Source organism: Dreissena polymorpha, chromosome 8 (assembly GCF_020536995.1).
Source record: "Dreissena polymorpha isolate Duluth1 chromosome 8, UMN_Dpol_1.0, whole genome shotgun sequence".
NCBI classification, from domain to species: domain Eukaryota; kingdom Metazoa; phylum Mollusca; class Bivalvia; order Myida; family Dreissenidae; genus Dreissena; species Dreissena polymorpha.
Genome location: NC_068362.1, coordinates 20700928 through 20722800, shown reverse-complemented (window position 1 = coordinate 20722800; position 21873 = coordinate 20700928). Strand labels below are relative to the sequence as shown.

At 34.9% G+C, this 21873-nt stretch overlaps 1 protein-coding gene and 1 long non-coding RNA gene across 2 annotated transcripts; one reads left to right on the top strand and one right to left on the bottom strand.

The window, feature by feature from the left end:
- The first annotated feature begins 292 nt into the window (after window positions 1-292).
- Window positions 293-9415, top strand: LOC127840366 (sialidase-like). The gene is made up of 5 exons (XM_052368776.1): window positions 293-439; window positions 3900-4006; window positions 4229-4416; window positions 4708-5571; window positions 9357-9415. Exons 1-5 carry the CDS (start codon window positions 293-295, stop codon window positions 9413-9415), a joined length of 1365 nt encoding a protein of 454 aa, XP_052224736.1.
- Window positions 9416-12801: 3386 nt separating this feature from the next.
- LOC127842451 (uncharacterized) lies at window positions 12802-21536 on the bottom strand. The gene is made up of 6 exons (XR_008031651.1): window positions 21471-21536; window positions 19534-20530; window positions 18995-19067; window positions 18017-18630; window positions 17160-17297; window positions 12802-16500 (listed from the first exon to the last, which is right to left on the bottom strand). It is a non-coding gene; the product is annotated as an uncharacterized LOC127842451 (long non-coding RNA).
- Window positions 21537-21873: the final 337 nt, after the last annotated feature.

The window sequence follows — 21873 nt, the reverse complement described above, 5'->3', positions numbered from 1 at the left end:
GAAATTGTTATATTTTAGCGAGTAATTCTTAGTCGTATATTTATATCCGATTTTTTGTATCCATTTCATATCATTGTTATTACTTGTAATATCAGTGCTGTCAGTGATTAGTGTGATATTTGGAATACGTGTTTTGTGTGTGTTGTGTGTAAAGTGCTTTTTCGTGTTTTTCAACAGTTTTTTTGTGTGTGTTTATTGCGATATTTGGAAGAAGTGTTTTGTAATTGTGTGTTTTTTTTTGTGTGTATAGTTCCTATAGTGTTTTCGTGTGCCGTCTAGTGAGTGTAAAAGAATGGCTTTGATTTTCGGACACAGCCAGGTGAAGTACATGCACCAGTATCTCAAAAGTGAGGACATTATAACATTGTCATACTCCGGTTTCACAACGGTAGATCTGTGTGAAGAGGAGTCGATTTTTGAAATCGTGCCCTCCTGCAAGGTGAGTTAACGTTACCTGTTGTTGCTTTTGTGCGTGAATAAAACCATATTGTTATGAAACATTTTTAAATTAATTTGGAGATATACTTTAGAAGTTCGTCTTAAAATTTACCACAATTTATAAGTATGATGGAAATCATACAAACAATAACTTACTTTGTATAGCAGGCTTATATTAACATTACACATTCCTCCATATATACGAACAAAAATTTATTAACAGGCTGTATAATTAAAAATATAAATCCGTTCCAAAATGCACTGATGTTTTATTGTTAAGTGGCACCACTTGTTTATTGTTTGTACTGTCATCTTAATAGGAATTTTATTAATATTGCAACTTAAAGCAAAATTAATAGTTGCATTTGATGCAATCGTCACATTTGCAGGGGTGGTAGCTTGGGTCCTCTTGACATCTCATGACAACTCTCTTGTGTAACACTTTGGCATTACCCGTTAATTGAATCATAATTGAGACGAAGGCCCATATAGTTTTGATGACATATCTGAACTGTTACTTGGGTGAAAAATGTTGAAGCTATTGTTTTTGCAATATTCTTGTTAAATGTATAATATATGGGTGCCGGTCCACTCGCACGGTAGTCAACTCGCACGTTTTTTGGTCAACTCGCACGGCATCTCTGGTCAACTCGCACTTTTCGAAGTCAACTCGCACGCCTCGAAAAAATATATAGAAATAGATGAAGGATGTAATATGATCAGAAGTTTATAAGAAGTTTATAAGTAAAAATAATAATTATGTCCTTTTTTAATTATCTGAATAAACGGTTGTCACATTTAATTGCTCTGTTACACTTGTGGTCGGTGTTTTTCACGGGTTATATGAATGTTTGCAATAGTTGTGAAAGGTCTTATATACAACTAACAATTATTAAAGTAGCAAAGCAATAATCAAATAAACTAAATTGAATGATAGATGCATGTTTGTTTTTGTGATACTTCTATCACTCGAGTCAAGTATTTTGAACCAATATTGGAAAATATGTAATTTGCAATTATTAATTCAAATACGTGTAATGGTTCGCGTGTTGATTTATAATAGTGGAAAGTCTATGTAGAGCTCTATTTCTGCGTTCATGTTTTTTTGTTTTTTAATTATTTGTATTCTAATTTCTATTTAATTGTTATAAATTTTGTATAATCTTATATTTTTTACTTGAAAGAAATTGAAAACAGCTGTCTCCTAATCAGAAACAATACCCTAATTCTCACCACTAAAATTACAATAAACCGATAATCTGTCAGTCATTCAGAGCTGATGAGGGCACTGATTATCGAGGAGTAGATAAGGCTATTACTGATAGGGGTTGTCTAGAGATAAGGCTGTAGTATGGAATACTTAAATAAATATTTTTTTAATTTGTTCATGCTAAACAATTTAATATTTAAATTTAATATTTAATTAATTAATGTAGAACCGTAACTCATGTACAAATTTTAAAAATGTTGGTAAATTTCTATTAAAGTAGAAAATAAATAAACATTTGATTCTTGTAAAAATTGCATGATAAAGAATTGGTGTAAAATTAATCATTGTTTCGTACAACCATGTTTAAATACATGTAGGTATGATAATCATATATGCGCGGTTTACGTTTTTTTCCTATAATTGTGTGCGCAATAAGTTTTCCATACGTAATGGGATCTTCATTAATTGTTTTATGACAAATTATTAACTTCTTAATAATTAATAAACGGACATGTCGGTTCTATAAAAGCTATACGCGAACGATTCAACTCGCATCATTGCAGCGCGAAATGCTTCAACAAGTCGTCCGTTTGTCTAAGTGTGAAAAATGTTGAAGCTATTGTTTTTGAAACTTCCTTGTTAAATGTAGTATATATTATTGACTGTTTCAAATAAATGTATACCATTTATATTTCGATATAATTAATGCTTGGTGACTATTTAACGGACTTGTCGGTTCTATAAAAGATATGCGCAAAAGATTAAACTCACATCATTGCAACGCGAAATGCTTCAGCAAGTCGGCCGCGAAGAGATGCGAACTAAATTAAACAATTAAACACGGATAAAAATGACATCAACCCGACCCGAATGAATACACCGTGTATTTGCAACTTGCTGTGGTGATCCCTCTATTATAATCTCAATACAGGGATACACTCAATACACTGATTAACTTTGTAATCCGTCTTATTGATCATATTTTGTAAATATGATACATTAAAACATAATATATAGATAGGACATTTGAAAATTTCATTTCAAAAAAAAAATCAGCGCGTAGTCGCATATAAAAAGATACATTAATGACAAAGACCAAGTCTGTGTAATTAATATTAACCCTTTGCAAACATCTCCCAATTGATAACATCAACTCCATACATTTTCATCCGATGGCCAAACAACTCAATTAGTGCACACGCTTGTCGACTAAAGGTGTGATAATCCCTATTTATACCAATTTACCGAATCTCTTAAAATAATAGTGGTAGTCATTGTTGACTTAAAGACTGAAATAATAGAATTTCTTCAGTTCCTCGCCTTAATATCAACCTGATGCCTGTTGTCTATTATTGTATCTTATCACTATATTTCGATTGTGTTTGCATCACTTAGAAGATTTAATACTATTAACGTTAATGATATTGAGTGTAAAGAGTGTATGAATTACTGGTACGATTGAATCTCAATTAATTTCCTAGGTGTTTGTTTTATTTTTAAGATCTTTGGGCAAAATACAACATTCGACTGCCGTTTAATACATAGAATTATTTAATCAAGTTATGTCAACAAGTCTGTGGAACGTTGCCGTGAGGTATTGACATTTATCAATCTTGCATAAAACGAAAAGATGTCATTGATTTATTGATTTGTATGTGTTATATATTACTTATCTGTACCTGTGTAATAACATAATCAATAAATCATACAGTAATTCTCGGTATAGCCGAACTTCATCTTATTGTGTATATGTATTTATGATATGATTCATTTTGCCAAAAGCATGTATCGCTGATTATGGGAATAAATAAACAATAAATGTACCAAATTTCTTTCACAATTTTTGGAGTAACGTAGCTAGTGGCCGCCTTAGTGCGTAGATAAGATCTGGATCACCACAGCAGGTCGAAGAAGAGCTTATCGAGCTGTAACACTTAGAGCTGTATGATATAATTGAGTTCATGTTAATCAGAAATACCATCCAAGAAATGCCGTTGATTGGATATATTGAGTACATATGTTATATTTTAAAAAAAAATTGAAGTTGCAAACAAACGATTCATTGTTTTTAAACCGCTTGCATAAATAAAAAAAAAAGAAATTACTGTTGAAATACAAAAAGCATTGCTCAAGCAAGTTGTATAAATTGATCATATAAAAGCTATACGCGTTTTCTACGTATGTCGTTTTTTGTGTTGATATATATTACGTATTGAATAAATCTAAAAGAAAGTTTGATTTTAATTGTTAGGTCGTGGTCATCGTTGCGGGAGCGAACGACATCGGACATTCGTCTCCTGCTGAGATCGTTCGCGATTTCCAGCAGTTGTGCGAAAAGGTTCGCTCTGCTAACCCACGGTAATGCCAATATTGGCCACACTTTAATAATAAATGTTTAAAAAAATATAGAACTTATGGTCAAGTCTTCATATTTATTAGTTATCATCCTTGAATGTTCCTTAAATTATTCCATTTTCTGCTCACAAATACTCCTAAAAAATGCGATTTGACACTATAATATTAAATATGTTAATACACAGGAACATGCACTGAATTAATATAAATCGAAATTGTTTTCAGTGCGAGCATCGTGCTTGTGGGGATTTTGCCTAGAGGCGGGAACATGTTTCCTGGAGGCTCGATTCCGGCGAGCGTTCTGCATGCATTTAACCAGGATGCGACCTCGGTGAACAGAATGCTGGCCAGAGTGGCAGCCAAACTGCCATGGCTGTACTTTCTGGAAGTGCCAGGCTTCTGTAGGGCACATGGTATAAACATTTACATTCTCTATATTTTGTATATTCTATGCCACTCATTGTATAATGGATTGCGTACCACATTACATAAAGATACTCCTGATTGAATTAATACTGTATATTACTTTTAGAGGAACGGCAAGTTAGCTAAAAGGAAGCGTTCGTTTTTGTCTTTTATTCATTTCGGAATGGTTAAACATTTACCCGTCCAAGGAATATGACATGTACGTTTTTATATATTCAACACTATGATTAGATATGTGTGATTGTATTTTAAATGCAGGCAAAATTCTTAAAAAACAGGTATCGTCCGGGAAATGCTGAGTAGAGACGGGCTGCATCTCAGCATTAGGGGAACTGCAGCAGTTGTATCGTGCGTGGAGCGAACAGTGAGGCAGCTTTTAGCCAGAGCTCCAGCGCCTCCTGCTGCAGCCAGAGCTCCAGCGCCTGCACCAGCTGCAGTTCCAGCGCCTGCCAGAGATTCAGCGCCTGCCAGAACTTCAGCGCCTGCCAGAGATTCAGCGCCTGCCAGAACTTCAGCGCCTGCCAGAACTTCAGCGCCTGCCAGAACTTCAGCGCATACCAGAACTTCAGCGCCTGCCAGAGATTCAGCGCCTGCCAGAACTTCAGCGCCTGCCAGAACTTCAGCGCCTGCCACTGCTCAAGCGCCTGCCAGAACTTCAGCGCCTGCCAGAACTTCAGCGCCTGCCAGAACTTCAGCGCATGCCAGAACTTCAGCGCCTGCCAGAACTTCAGCGCCTGCCACTGCTCAAGCGCCTGTCACAGCCCGACTCTACAGCGACGTGGTCAGAGAAGGACCATCTACAAGAACATCGATACCGACCCCCCAGGGAACACCGACGAGGACAACAAGAGGACAACACGGAACCACACCGACGAGGACTACAAGAGGGGGAAAAGGAATCACATCACCGACGCCGGCCACCAGAATATCACCAGCAACCACAACACCGACGAGGACAATTAGAACCACCGCATCGAAACCGGCCATCACAGGAGAGCCTCGAACCACAAAGACGCTGAGTACAAGAGGGGGAAAAGGAACCGCAGCACCGACGCCGACACCTAGAATAACATCAGCAACCACAACACCGACGATGACTACTAGAACAGATCAACCGACTAGAACGCCGTTGACTGGAGGAGGTAATGAAGTTCCCTTTTTTTCAAAGACTGATACATTTATAACGAACTCGGAAGCTGTAGATATTTTACAACAAGAATGTAGTGATTCTATAACAACTGAGGTGCCTTTTAAATCGAAACCAGGAATAGTTTATTTATATTCCGATAATGGTAATACTCAGAACAAAGAGGATTGGCGCGCGGACGGATATACATGGAGAAATTACGGGAAAAGATTATTTGAAAGCGAAGGATTTTTGGTAGACTGCACAGTTCTAAGAAATTGCATCGTTTATATTATGATTATATGGGCTTGTGCTTTTGTTGTTTGCTATTTTGTTTTTTCACTTTTATTGTTGTTGCTGTGCAGTCCGCACAGGCTAATTTGGACGACACTTTCCGCTTGTATTGTATATTCTGTTTAAACGAAGTCTCTTCTTAGCGGAAATCCAGTTTGGGCGGATACTGTCGACTCTGATTAGCATGTGCGGACTGCACAGTACATGTACTAAGAAATTGCATTGTTTATATTGTGATTCTATTGGCTGGTGTTTTGGTTATTGCTTTTTTTTGTTGATTGCTATTTTGTTTTTTCACTTTTATTGTTGTTGTATAGCCGCACAGGCTAATTTGGACGACACTTTCCGCTTGTATTGTTTATTCTGTTTAAAGGAAATCTCTTGTTATTGTTTTACTATTATTGTTGTTGCTGATAGAATTATGGAAAAGAAATTATTTTAAACAAATTTGCATTGCTCCTATTTTGCTTATATTTGTTGAGTAACAGAGGCGTTTACATAACGTGCAAATGAATTACTAATTTATTAAATTTGTGAGACCTCCATTTTCTTAACTACACAGACATATCTACGAACATAAGATACATAAGCCTACAGACCAATTAAGTGCAGTTAAAACCCCGGTGACCGGCGTCCTTCGAACCTCTACAAATGTCAAATATTGAGAAGTTAGTCAACAGGTGTCACATTCATTATATTTGTATATTAAGTTGACAGATTTCGCACCTTTTTCGAACGCACTATCCCACAATAAAGGATAATCGGACAGACACTGTAACAGACCCCTGGTTTAACATGTATAACACTCCTTTCAAACGGTCTTTTGTTTATTCTTAAGCTTCTCATATCGTTCTTCAATTCTAACAAGTAAACATGGCAAAATGAAACTTTTTCACGTGTCAGAAATATGCTTGCTCCATTTTCTCCCTTGGATGAGGATTAATTTATGGATGATAACACAAAACAAGGTACAATCCAATTCTTTATTGCTCTACTGAGTTCGAAACGTATAATGCTTTTATATTTCATCATTTAATATAAATAATGACCACCCGCGCGAAACCTGCCCAATTAGTTTGCCTCCATATCTACATAGGCTGCGCTAAAAGCTGCGTTTACCATATATATATATGCTGCGCTGTCAGCTGCCTTCCTGCTTACGCATTTAATTTCAAGTAGAAATCTAATTATTTAAATAATTTGAAAGCGGTAAAATGTGTATTTCATTAATAAAATAATTTTTAATACAAATTAGTATTCTTTTATTAAAACTCGTTTACATTTGTGTGCTTTGAAGATTAAATTCAACTTGTTCGATATTCCGATTGAAAATATATTAGGTTAAAAGTTTTACAATAATATAGACTTTATATACTTTCATACATATAATGTTAATTAAAACCTTCGAATTATTGATACAGAGTCAGTCATTTTAAAATTTCACAAGTTTTTTATTTCTATTTCCATATTGGCTGCGTATTCCTTCTATGTCTATATTGGCTGCGTTTTCCTTCTATTTCTATATTGGCTGCGTTTTCCAACGATATCTATATTGACTGCAACGATGTCTATATTGGCTGCGTTTTATGCCGATAAGGCAGCCTGCAATTTGCAGCGATGTCCATATTGGCTTCGATGAAAACAACATTGCGTTTAATCTATACATACATTAAATATACATACAGTTATATAATTATATTATCTCAATTTTAATTATTCAATTGTGCTCATGAAAACACATTATTATGTCTTCATCTTTATACAAAACATCTAGGTTCCTAAATTCATATAAATAAATTCTCAATACAATTTCATTAGTTCAACGGCTTAAATGCTAGATAGTTTTTATTTAAAATAAATTTTTCCCATCATCGCGAAACATTGACCTAATCTGTTTTCTTCCTTTTTATATATTGTCTGCGCTCAAAGCTGCGTATTCGTTAATGAGTTTAAAACGTATAAAGCTTTAATATTTTATTATTTTAAACAAATAGGGATAACCATCGCTCTTAATTTAAATTAGAATTTACTATTATTCGAATAAGTTTCACGCAATGAAATGTGTATATACAGTCATATTTTTAATTACAACTTTATATTCTTTTTTATTTATATATCGTATACATCTTGTAAAATAAACCTCCCGGTATCAATATTCAACTTCAAATTGACTGATATTCATTTTTAGAATGTTCTTGGTTCATAAATTCAACGAAATGCAATACAACTTACAAGTATTTAATTAGTTAAATATAGCACATTCATTTTAGAATGTCCACGGTTCATAAATTCACCGAAATGCAATAAATTAATTAGTTAAATATAGCACATAAACTATATTGCATATCGTCTGCGTATTCCTTCTTTGTCTATATTGCCTGCGTTTTCCAACGATATCTATATTGACTGCAACGATGTCTATATTGGCTGCGTTTTATGGCCCGATAACGCAGCCTGCAATTTGCAGTCTGCGCTAAATGCCGCGTTTTATACACACCCATAAATAATCATTGAATGTATTATATTATTCTGGCTCATATGATTCATGCATCTTCCAATTCCTAGAATGTTGGTGATTGTTCTAGAAACATCCGCTTTAACATAGTTTTCGCTCTTCAAAATACATGTACATACTTGTATCAGCATAAATGTTACAAGAAATTTGTAAACATTTTAGACTGGTATTTGCATTCGTGAATTCCTCTTTTGGGCGTCTACATTTCAACGGACCGGAAAATTGTTGTTAAATAAGAATTTAAAAATTTAAATTTAAATTAAAAAAAAATAATTTGAAGTAATTTAATATGACGGAGTAGTGTTATATGATTTGTATATCAGCACCGATCATAAAATTGTTATTGAGGAGCTCTACTGAAAACATTAACATCAAATAATACACTTTACATCCATGTAAAACTTCAATATTTTGCATGTATTTGCTTTTCAGTGAACATCGTACTTACCTGGATCTCATGCGAATTCGAAATTAGAGATTTTGTTACACTGCTTCTTTCACGTTTCACAATGACCTGTGCTAATATCAACAAGAAAGGCAACCCAATCATACTTTTGGTAAAAATGCACTGTGATTACAACCCTTGCTATATTACATATACTTTCGTACATTTGCAATCTTCAAGATGAAAACATGCAATTTTTCATCGCTGCTTGTTTGGTCATTCATTAATCAAAACTAAATGTTTTCGCCTTAGCAATGCAACAATATTAAAGTCATGAAGAACAACAAGAAGTCTACAAAAACGTGTCAATATTACTAATAATATAAATTAAATAATGTGAAATGACACGTTACGTTTTAAACACATCGATACAAATATCTTCACAATACAGAATGTCTAATGACCATGCATAATTGTTCGATTTTCTATGACACTTCGACCATTATGTTGTTGGCGAAGTCTGAAATAGTCTTATTGTTGTGCCATGCCATATCTGAACAAAGTGCTTAGATAGCACAAATACCATCCTCCTACGTATCGACATCAGCATCCCCACGTATCACCAACATCATCATCCGCAGGCGATCACCACCATCATCAGCATAAACATAATTGATGTCATCATCATAGCCCTCATCGTCGTTTTTGGCCTTATTATCATCATACATGTACATCATCTTGTATATCATCATCATGTTCCCGAGATTATAATAATCCGTTTGTGTCGGTACCGAGTAGAGCTAGTCGGTGTAGAGCTCATATTGATGTCTTCATTCGGTCATCTGACTTGCTCGTGATGAAAATATTGGTTGTGGTCCATAAAGAGAATTTCTGCAGACGAAACCTAAAGTACAGATGTCATGGTGTTTTTTTATTCGTTGATATTGGGGTCTTCAAGTAAATCAGGATAGAAACATATCAATATTAACATGATACATATGTAAGTGTAAAGCATGTAAACTACGTTATGAAACATAGGAGATGCAATACATGACATTTCACGGCTAGTTTATTTCGTTGAGGATAAATTGTGAAATAACGATCGCGTTCCAACTTTCACATTAAAACATCTTAACTTTCCTATTACTTAAACTTTTTCTTTACCTGTATTTTTGATTCCATATATACAAACTGGTTTTGCGATTGGCAAAGTCGGTGGTTTTCAAAGCCGCAAGTAGTGTGTCGTTTGCTTTGTCATGCATTCACTCCAATCAACAGAAAAATAGCCGTGTCTGCCACATTGCTTGTATAACATTTTGTCAATGTTGGTTCGATCAGTGAAATTCATAAAATTTCCCCCTGCATATGCGTCAGCGCCCTTTCGTCTGTACGAATGCCAAACAACGGAACAAACAGCTCACACTACAAACATGTGACGAACACAATGTTATTTTACCTATATTGTATATACATGTATAATTTTAGCGAACGACTTACAATTTCAGTGGTGTAGTTGATCGGAGATCGTTCTTATTACTTTCCTAACAATACGTCTCTACTCAGAAGTGTTCCAATAACGTGGGGATTTCTTCACAGTTTACTAAACGGGTTCAAGTAAAAAATAATCATCATCTGTCGTCTATTATAATGTGCTATCGTTTAATCTGTATATGTTGTATTTCATCCGGGTTTTTTTCTCTTTCGTCTTGATCATAACCTTAAACTACCGCACTGGTTCAATATATAAATAAAACTATTTATAAAATTATTTAATATCTTTAAAGTATCTTTACGCTAATATTATTAACTAACAAATAATGGATATTGCCCTTGACATGTTTCCTCTTTTGAAGAGCGAGCTAAGGTGTCATAGTTTTATAATTATTAATAATTATATTCCACGACGTTTTGAAAATGTGTTAGAAACTTTTGCGACATCAAGTGGTTTAGTTGATATGGTGTCTGCCTAGGGGTCAATATGTTTTGAGTTCAACCCCTACCAATTTACATGTTTTGCGGTGAGATAAAATTTCTCAAAAGACGACTAGTTCTGGTTATTTTTGAACTTGAATGCGTCTCAATACACGCGCGCTTTTGAGCTCTTTAATAAGTATATTTATACTTTATTCTGCATGGCCTAGGCTTGAGAATTCCCAGTTATAAACACTCCCTTTTCCCGATGTGAGATAAGAGTAGAAAAAGCTCTAATTGTATAAAACATAATTCTATTGTCCAATTAATACAGAACGTATTTTATCCACAACATATTTTCGAGCCTTAGCTAATATATGCGTAACTAATAATTATTTATTTAATTTTCATTTATCAGGATTCTGAGATGTCGCAGTGGTGTAATGGTGTCATTCATACGATATTGAGGTCGTGAGTTCGATCCATACGAAATTAAGCGCTTGAAGGGTCTTTGTCAACACTTATTGTTTCGCACAGAAAAGAAACCTCTTTCTTTTGGCTCAATGTATCGGTAGTCAGTACGTTTACTCTTAAACTTACGGTTAATACTTGAGACGCTAGAAAGGACGTCATACTTTGGAAGTAAGCAGAGATATAAAATCTTGAAAAACTTTATGTGGCACTTCAATAACGAAAAAAGTGTGTTTACCGGTATCCAGTAGCAATTGGCCTCGTTTCCGCAGCAATCGATTTTAAAGACGTACGCCGGCGAAGCGAGATACAGTCTGCACGAGATCCATTAGAACGGTCATAGTGGCGACCAAAAATCTCAAAACGGACAAAAATGTCGATAGGAGACGGATCAAGGTTGTTTTTTTAGTCAGCTTCATTCATGCATTTGGGGTTAAATAACAGATACATCAACCAGAACAGCATGTATCTTTATTTGCTCACTGTTAAACACACACATCTTTAATCACCGATATGCGGTCATACAATTTGTGAATGTCCGTGAAATAGAATCAGCTTTATCAATTAGATCAAATATCGCGGATGATTGTTTTCCCTGCGCAGTTTTTATCTGCATAAAACCCATATCGAAGAGTCCTATATAAAATGGTGAAGTTGATGGAATAATTGTAATCTAATCAATACCAAACGTTATCGTTCATTGTAAACACATTAAGACTGTATTATGTACTCGCCATGTTATTGGATACGACAAATATCTTCTTTCAATATATATATGGTCAAGAAATATTTAAAGTTTCGCCTTAACACGAAAGCGTCCAAATGACGATTTCCTAACAGGCTGCCCCGCGCATTGATAGTGATTTCGTGCGTGATGCAATGCAATGCATTTAAAGAGAGATCATGATGGTATTGCTGAAATCACGGCTTATGTAAAACTCAATTCGTTACAGGAACTTATTCACAGAGCAGTGAGTGTTTTAAGTGTTAGTCAATGCGCTCAATTGCTAACTTTTAAACACAGGACTGTAGAGCTACGTTTAAACGACACGAACATAATTTAAGAACAAAAAGACAGAATAAGATTGAACGTGGCGGGAACGAGAACATAATCAGTCACACTTATTACTCGTTACTATGGTTTCAAGTTTGTAAGGCTTTATAATTTTATCAATATTTATTGATTTATATTCATTAACGATGTTGTCGATGAGGCCTACCGACATTTGCCAGTTTGCTAGAAGTATCGTAGTTTGATGTACAATTTACAAGACGCAATTAGATTTTTAAAGACGAACACTGTTTTCTGATGTAATATACCTGCACTTCAAACATTTCATGCGGTGGATATGCGACTTTAAAGTGAATAGAAAACACAAAAAATACACAAACCTTTGTTTTTAATTAAATAACACACACACGTCAATTTTCTACCTGTATTTCAAAGTTAGGAAATACGCCGAATTTCTTTTTAAATGATATGTCTTGTTTATCGATATACAGTATGTAGTAAATGTAGTTTGAATGTACTTTTAAGTTTTGTTATAGACGTTTATTAAGCTTAAATTCCTATGCATACAACTACGTCATCCAATAAATGGTGTTGGCTGTTTAAGACAAAAGAAATTGCAAAACTAAAATATTTATTATACTGTAACTTCTACGGACAAAACACTGGTTATAAAAATAGTAAACCAAAACACACATGAGTAGTGGAAAGTGCTTTGTTTTTATCACTACAACCACAATGCGACAATTTGCACAATATTTAATTTAATAAGCCGGACAATATAAACACATCTCAATAAATTAAACAGACACCCGGTTACAGTTTAGAGAAACATTTACACTTTAACTATAAACATACCATTATCAATAATGTTACATATTGAATATATTTACAAAAGCAATTAAAATTCATTGGGGGCAGTTTCAATAGAGTTTATACAACCAATATCTACTAATGAAAAATGTTTACTTAAAGTAGATGAACAAATCAAGACGTGATTTAAACATTTCATCTTACAGTATCATATAGTCCAATACTTATATGCTTGTATGATAACATTTTTTGGGCTAAACATGCATACCAATTATTGCACATTTTGTTTTTTGTTTTCTATGTATCAATTTGATATATCTAAAAATGAAACACAATGTACACATTTAAAGCTATCTTCAGTTGTTCAACAACAGAACAAACATGTTTTATGCATTCAATACAAATTCAAGATAAACAACCAAACTGTTATGTAAATCTGGATTTAAGACATACGTGTATGCTGCAGTTTTAAATCGGAAGATTTACAGAAACTGGCCCCAGTGAATTCACTCCACTGACAGCTTATGTTGAACGGTCAACGTTACACAAACTGGAATAAGACTAGCACAATTACACAATTCTTTATCAGCAATACATCAAAACTGTTCAAGTACTTTGCATACAAGTATACCATTATTATTGAAATATACACATTTCGTATAGAGGTATTTTTTGCAGAATATTCACTTATAATCGTCACAATTACAAAACTCAAAGCACTGAGTAGTCATGTAAATTTAAGGAATTTTAATAAATGTCATTACTGATGCATTTTGTTATTACACATTGTGTTTGTGTAACAATAAGTACCACATTTTACCTTAACTATTACTTCATGAAACAAGCAAATAATTTGCAAATTGTTTATTCCACAAAATCCTTTTAGACTTTCACTTATTGCCGAGTATATATTGCGAAATAATTTGAAATTCTGTATGTATTTACTCGTTATATCGAGTTGTAAACACAATTATTATCTAACAAAAAAAGACATCTTAATTTGTATTGTTTAAGCAAATAATATTGCTCTGTTATATTACCCATAGAGGCAATTGCTATGCCTGACAATTGTAAACATATGACATCACTCTCCCTTATTTTGTAATTGACTCATTTCTAATCTCAAGGTACTCTCGTTGTAATAAATTCATTTTAATAGTTGCTCAAATTCATTCGATGAAAAGCATAGCATATAACAAGGTGTTTATATTGCCGTAAATATCCTTTTCTCTTCAGAATATTTAATGCTGCATTATTAAACAGTTTTTATACATATATGTGCATTTACACAAGCAATGTTGTTTTATAACAATTGTGTGTACAAATAAATGTAAACAGTGAGTTTGTCTTAAACAATAGCAACACTAAATGAATGATTTACATCGAAAATACAATCGCTTTGCAGTTGCTCTATGTATAAATGGCAAATGGCAAAATATACCTATCAACAGTTATCAAGAAATCTGGGTTAAAGTACTCACTGATTTAAGAAGGTACAATCTGGTTGTGTAAATCTACATATGCATATATAAAGCATTATAAACGTTAACGTCAAAAATCGAATGTTAACACTTATGAGCATGTAAGTCTATGATCTTAAAACACAAATTAACAAACATAAAATGTGCCATTTTTCATAAAACTCATCTATTTTTTTTAATATTGTTTTTAATTCTGAGTTTTATTAAAAGCTTTCCAAATAAAACAACAGTCATGCTTTAATTATTTAGCAAACCATAGCAATTGAAATCAACAAAGTACTGGTGGTAAACAAAGAATCAATTAATTTAAGTAGATTAAACATTTTTGCCCAGAATTAATTTATATTCCCTTGAAATAGTATGCTACTTAACAAGATTTTGGATCAAATACCGACCCGAATGAGCAAATTGACAAGTATTGTGTTCAGAAAGATTGATATACTGAAAAGCTGAAGTTTCATAACTCTCAACCTCTTTGAAGAATTATTTTAATGAGCACATCTATATTACTGGTAAAACAGAAAACTGAAACATGGACAATACGCCAATATATTTTCAATCGTGTCCAAGTTACCACAAACATTTAAACAGCTTTGACAATCTTAAAATAACTTTGTTATGATTGTACACTTCAACATCGTTATTTCGAAGTCATCGGGACAGTTAAAAAAACTTCGGATTAACGAAAATTCGAAATAAACATTTGACAGACGACTTCTTTGATTCTGAAAAAAATACAACATTGTGGAATTCGCATGTTTCGGTCATACTGTACTTTTAATAATTGTTTTACTTAAAAACGTAAAATAGTCAGATAGCAATAGATTTCTACTTGTAACAAAAGGAGGAATAAAACGATTCTTTTTCTTCTTTTTATTTTTTTCTAATTACAGAACATATAAAATATAATGCATAGCGCATCATACATGTAAATACATATGAATACATTTTCGGAAATGAATAAACTTTTTAAAAAATAAGACGCGATGTCTTTCTGAACACTGGTGTAAGCAGCACTAAACTGGACGCGTGTAACATATTTCTCCATTGTGTCAAGGAAATTGAAGAACTGGCTTCCGTCCGTGTTTTGCTCGCAGAACTGCCTTACATCGTTGCTGCATGTGGTCACACGTTGATTCAATATCATGTTCATAAATGTGTTGTCGGCCTCGTCGTCGGCTTTTGACGACATTATAAAATTAACATGCTACGCGCAGGCGACAAAGGTGTAATTATCAGCTTCGACGCACAACACGCAGACCAAATAGGTGTGAAATTACGCTCAGTGTTTTGCAGTTTTGACTTCGGATTAAAGATTGATAATAAGGTGCGAAATATAGTGTTGGGACCGACATAAACACTTCGAATTAACGATTTCTTCGGTTAAACGAAGTTCGGATTAACAATGAAATTTTACATTGAACAAAGAAGAACCACAATCAGGACCCAAACAATACCTTGAAATAACGGTGACTTTGGATTATCGGTGTTCGAAATAACGGTGTTTAAGTGTATTTCCCTTAAATTTACCATATCAGGATCAAAATCTGAAGTGAAAGGTTCATAATACAAACACAGACATTGGATATACCTGCAATATGTGTGCTTCAAATAATACATTTTGTAACATACTATATTTAACTAAAACGTCCAACATAACATGACTGACAGCATCATAATTCCCATAAAACATAAACTATTGTTTTTCATTAAATACAACTTGGTTGGTCACAACAAAATATAAAGAAAACTATTGTGTCTCTTTGAATTCAACTTTGCTGGTCACATAACAAATGTGGCTGTTGATATGACTTTTTGGCATTTGAATTATTAATTGTTATTCTGACATTTCGACTTGAACAAGGTCATTTATTTTCCACCAGTCAAATAATTATAAGATGAAACCTGTCAGAGTACGTGCTCAACATACCACAAGGTATGTAAAGACTAGAACACCATAAACAGTATTTATCTCTGAGCTTCTTTTTTTGACTGGGGTCAATATGGTAATAACTGCTGCAACGGGATGTGTTTCTGATTGGATGGTTTGATTTCGTCATTGGCGTCTGAAAAACAAGAAAAATGCATACGAGTAAATTTCGGTTTTTCATATTATTTTTGATACCAATGACAAAAAGAACATGAACCGCACTGTCATAGAGTGTTACAACTCCTCTGATTTGAATCCACAGAGGAAATAATGGTCCTGAAACTATTGATGAAATAAGCATCGATAATACATATTAAAGGTGAAATATAACCTCTTTATCTACTAATACGTTTGGATTGGATTTAATAAAGATTCGTTTTTGGCATTGGAAAAGTAGTACCTAATGATTAATGAAAATAGGCAAGGGTCTACTAGCTGATGGCCCCTAAAACATTCATTGGGCAAGAGTTTTTCTGAGAAAACTCATATCTCTTTTGTGAAGTAGGAAAATGTTGGTGACCATGGTCACGGATTCACCCACATTTTTCTTGTGTCACAAAACTCGACTGACGTCAAACAAAAATGAACCAAAATACACAGCAAGGCAAGTTCATATGATGGTAAATATGTTTGGTTTCATCACACAAGAAGCAATAATTTTCCAGGTTACAGTAGACAAAAAATACGAGAGTTGCAGCGAACGACATATGGACGGACAAGGGTAAATCTATATTTACCCACCTAACACTTAAATTGGGGCCATGCAAAAAGCATGCGCATGACTCGTTAACTCACCGAAGGTTCCCTGTGTACACAGACTGAGGGTCCTGCACCATAGAGATGATATAATATGAAGACAATGACTGCAGCCGTTCATGTTCTGTGTCTGCAAATGCTTCCGGAGCAGACTCTGCATTTTGCAATCAGGGTTTTCTGGAAATAAAGTCAGTCATGTGTCAAACAAGACACATTTTTGAAGACAATGCTAGCTTGACTTTGACATTCTTCAAGACTCCCAGGAATGGTTCAACTTTTTTAACCAGTCACACGTGTAAGTCCCTTAATAAGTCATACACGTAAAATAATCAGGCTTATCTAAAGCCTTGTGTCCACAATGTTCTAGAGTTGGAAGCCTCTTAAAACTTAACATACAGTCAATGATATCAAGACTTAATTTTATAAATTAGTATTTTATTTGTTGGTAATGACCAAATTGTCTGCAAAGTATTTATATAAAAACAATTTACAAGTGGCGCAGACACAGGTTAAATATACTTTTTTTGTGACAAAAGTGGTATACATATATATATATATATATATATAGTTGATGATTCACGAAATGCAACACAATTTGAGAAAGTTGATTGACATACGTTTGGGAAAATCAAACAGAGGGGATAATTACTTGATAGTCAAGATGGTTGCGTCCGGGCTGAGTAATGAGCGTTATTTTGTATTAATACTCGCTCTATATCTCTACTCGCTACAGAATGTTTAAGCGGGGACACACAATTACAGATCTTGCTAAACAAATTTGTAGAGAGTAAAGTCGAGATATATGTGTATATTAATACGAAACAAACGATCATCACTTTCTTACGGCATTTCAAAATTAGTAAAAGTAATAATTAGTATAAAACAGCGAACCATACCAGTCTCATAATGGACGTCGCCTTCTTGACTTTCACGTTATAACCCCCTCTGATCACTTCTTCTTTGCCATTGATGCCATATTGTGCAGTCATGTTGTTAACTGCAAATGGTTGAGAAATTTCAACGATAATGTTAAAAGATACATTCCTGTTCTGTAATAAATCAGTTTGCAGTAAAAACATAGTAAGCAATCTTTATAGAGACAAAGTTTTTCTTTCTGCATACATTTTGTTCACTGAGAAAGATTGAGCAATACTTAAAGGAAAATGTTCAAAGATGTTCTTGTAAATGCCTGTTTTGTAGTCATTTTGTTTATTGTTAATTTTACACATTTAAAGGGGAAAGTATGTAGATTTTCTTATGATGCCCTGTATTGCAGTCATTTCCTTTAAAGATACATTTGGAACAATATTAAATAACTTGGTCATCGAGTTGGTCAACAAGTCCCTTTATTATCTTAAATTTTCTTACTACCATGACCATATATGCTGATTTAAGCCTTTAAACCTAATGTGACCTTAAACCTGACTCCCACGTGAGTACAATAACCAGGTCAAGTTGGTAGCAGAAAAAATTATCGCTAGGCACCAAGTGGTTTTGGGTGATCCTCGACCTGTTTAGAAGAAGAGAAATCATAGGGAAAATAAATCAAAGCGAAGTCTAAAACATCAATATGTTTAGATATATTTTGAAACACATATTGTTCATATATATTTTGAAACAAACTTAATAAGTTCTTCATACATTTTTTGAAGAAAAATATAAATAAATTTATGTTTTGATTTTTGGCATTAATAATTCTATTAGTTATCATGCATATGCATTTGTGGTGTTGATGTATTGTGCTATAAAACATTTCTATGTTAAACAGAAATCAAAAAATATTTTCAATAACTACATTAGGTTTTATTTAAAACAATCCACATTGAGCAAAAGACTGCGGCCCTAAGTACTCTTAAATGTTGAAGACAACTTACTTGACTGCTATTATTACTGCTTTGCTGGCGTGGCTTGGTCATTAGAATACTGTTAGACACTGAACAGGAACCGCTGAAAGAAAAATATATTCTGGTAAATGTGTCATAATAAAACATACTAATTCACAATGGTTCCTGCATTGACAATTTTTTATCTCAAGTGATTCTAGTGACTATGCTTCCTTTGTTTTAAACAAAGCTATTTACACAGTTCTGTGGTCAAAATTCCCATGTTTGGTGAGAGATACAGTGTCAGTACATTAATATTGTGCAAGAGAGTGACTTGGCCAATGATAAGTTCGAGCTTTGTCACAAAATGATTACCATACCCCAACCCGCACTTCATGGGGTTCACACAATTGAAGATATAATAAAATCCCTTGAGAAATGTAGATTTGGTTTGATACAAATATGTTTACATTTTATGCAGACAAAAAGCCCCTCTGACTGACCAACTTACAGACATTGACTCCAATAAACTACATGTATCTCCAAAACTTGGTGTGTGGGGTTTAATTATCATTAGTTGTTATCCCCACCTTTCAGGTTATGTTGATCTACTGTTGCTGTGAGATTGAGAAGTTCATGGTGCTTCATAAACCTGTCCCCCATGGCTGAGGCTGCTGCTAGAGCCCCTGTCCCCCATGGCTGAGGCTGCTGCTAGAGGTCATGTTGATCTACTGTTGCTGTGAGATTGAGAAGTTCAGGGTGCTTCATAAACCTGTCCCCCACGGCTGAGGCTGCTGCTAGAGCCCAGATTGCTGTCCCCCACGGCTGAGGCTGCTGCTGGAGCCCCTGTCCCCCACAGCTGAGGCTGCTGCTAGAGCCCCTGTCCCCCACGGCTGAGGCTGCTGCTAGAGGTCATGTTGATCTACTGTTGCTGTGAGATTGAGAAGTTCAGGGTGCTTCATAAACCTGTCCCCCATGGCTGAGGCTGCTGCTGGAGCCCAGATTGGTTGATTTACTGTTGCTGTGAGATTGAGAAGTTCAGGGTGCTTCATAAATCTGTCCCCCACAGCTGAGGCTGCTGCTGGAGCCCTGCTTCATAAACCTGCCCCCATGGCTGAGGCTGCTGCTAGAGGTCATGTTGATCTACTGTTGCTGTGAGATTGAGAAGTTCAGGGTGCTTCATAAATCTGTCCCCCACAGCTGAGGCTGCTGCTGGAGCCCTGCTTCATAAACCTGCCCCCCCCCCCATGGCTGAGGCTGCTGCTAGAGGTCATGTTGATCTACTGTTGCTGTGAGATTGAGAAGTTCAGGGTGCTTCATAAACCTGTCCCCCATGGCTTAGGCTGCTGCTAGAGCCCAGATTGCTTCATAAACCTGTCCCCCACGGCTGAGGTTGCTGCTAGAGCTGTCCCCCATGGCTGAGGCTGCTGCTGGAGCCCAGAGGCTGCTGCTGGAGCCCAAATTGGCACCGATTAGATATTTGGCTAGGAATTCCATTCTCTGAAGGGACACATATGGCACAGTTGCACTGTTCATTAGCTCGTCGAGGTTTTCAGAGAAAGGTGCCTTGTTCATTGACATGTTGTCCTGTGAAATAAAATATCAACAAATGTAACTTCAGTTGCATCAGCAGGAGATCATTCTATTTGTCACATCTACACAGTTTTCAGACAGTTCATTCACCGAATAAAGAAGAATGCCAACAATACACCCGCTAACAAGACTGGGTTATATTGATCGTGAGTGAAATGGCGGACACGTTTAATTTGGTCATTTTTTCTTCATTAAACAAAAACATATGTTGGAGGTGCTACATGAGATCTGGTTGGTTACTAAATTTGGTCTAGATATTATGATCAAAAACATATTTCATGATGATCAGATGTTTTGAAATAGAGAGCAGACGCAATAGTGTGTGCAAACCTCTCGACAGCACACTTACAGCTGCCATAGTCTTAAGTTGGGCGCAAAACAATAATGTGCTATTGCAACAAGGAAATGGAACAATAACAAGGCATCAACATTGATCAGTCAATTGGTAGATATAGTGGGCTCATCAAGTTATGAAAAGGTCACATGGACAGCATATCAATGTTATATTTATAACAATTCACAAAATTGCGCCTCACTATGTGAAAATGGTTAAATGTATGTGTTTAAAGTATCGTTTCAAATAGGCCTGTGAAGTCCTTGCAGGCTAATCGCTGACGACACTCCGCCTAAACTAGATTTTTTCCAAGGCGAGACTTTCTTTATACAAACATAAGAGCTGTGATTGTGAAACACAATGCCCCTTACTGTGCTTTGAAGCCGCACAGCAGCTATTTTAGAAACAAAGTTATATTCGATCCGGAGGCATAAAACACCATTTTAGGAGAAAGTGTCTTCCCAGATAAGCCTGCAAGGACAACACTTAAGGCACATGCCTTATCTCACAGCTAGGTTCAACTGTAATTACCCAGTAAAAGAATAAAGAAAACATTCAGCACAGGTGAGTCTCGATAATGAGTATTTTCAAGTCTCATACATTTAAAAGCGCTCGTCAATGGAACTGTTTATTGTTGAATTGTGAGTGTGTTGCCACTGCCGCTGCATTTCATATTGAGGCTGAAGCAGCAATGTGTGCATGTTTTGCTATTTAAACATCTCTTTCTTTCTCCCTCCAACTGACAAATATCTTTGAACAAAGAATGAAAACATAACATGCATTTTAGTCTGAATTTAAATGCGATACACATGTAAGTATTTTAAGTACACTGAACAAAAAAAACACAATATTCCTTAAGTTAAATGTAACGATTTTCTTTAAATGCAATCTATAAGTTCTTTAATTGAAAACAATGCAAAATATCGTTCTTTGACTAATATCTGCATCCTGCTCATTGTAACAAAAGGGTCAGGATGGCCCTGAAGACTTACCTTAGTTCGAC

Excerpts from the sequence above, each read along its gene's own strand:
- LOC127840366 (XM_052368776.1), top strand. The coding sequence starts at position 293 with ATGGCTTTGATTTTCGGACACAGCCAGGTGAAGTACATGCACCAGTAT. Across the intron at positions 4,007-4,228 it reads GTTCGCTCTGCTAACCCACG|TGCGAGCATCGTGCTTGTGG; the intron begins GTAATGCCAATA and ends AATTGTTTTCAG. Across the intron at positions 5,572-9,356 it reads AACGCCGTTGACTGGAGGAG|CATCCCCACGTATCACCAAC; the intron begins GTAATGAAGTTC and ends TATCGACATCAG.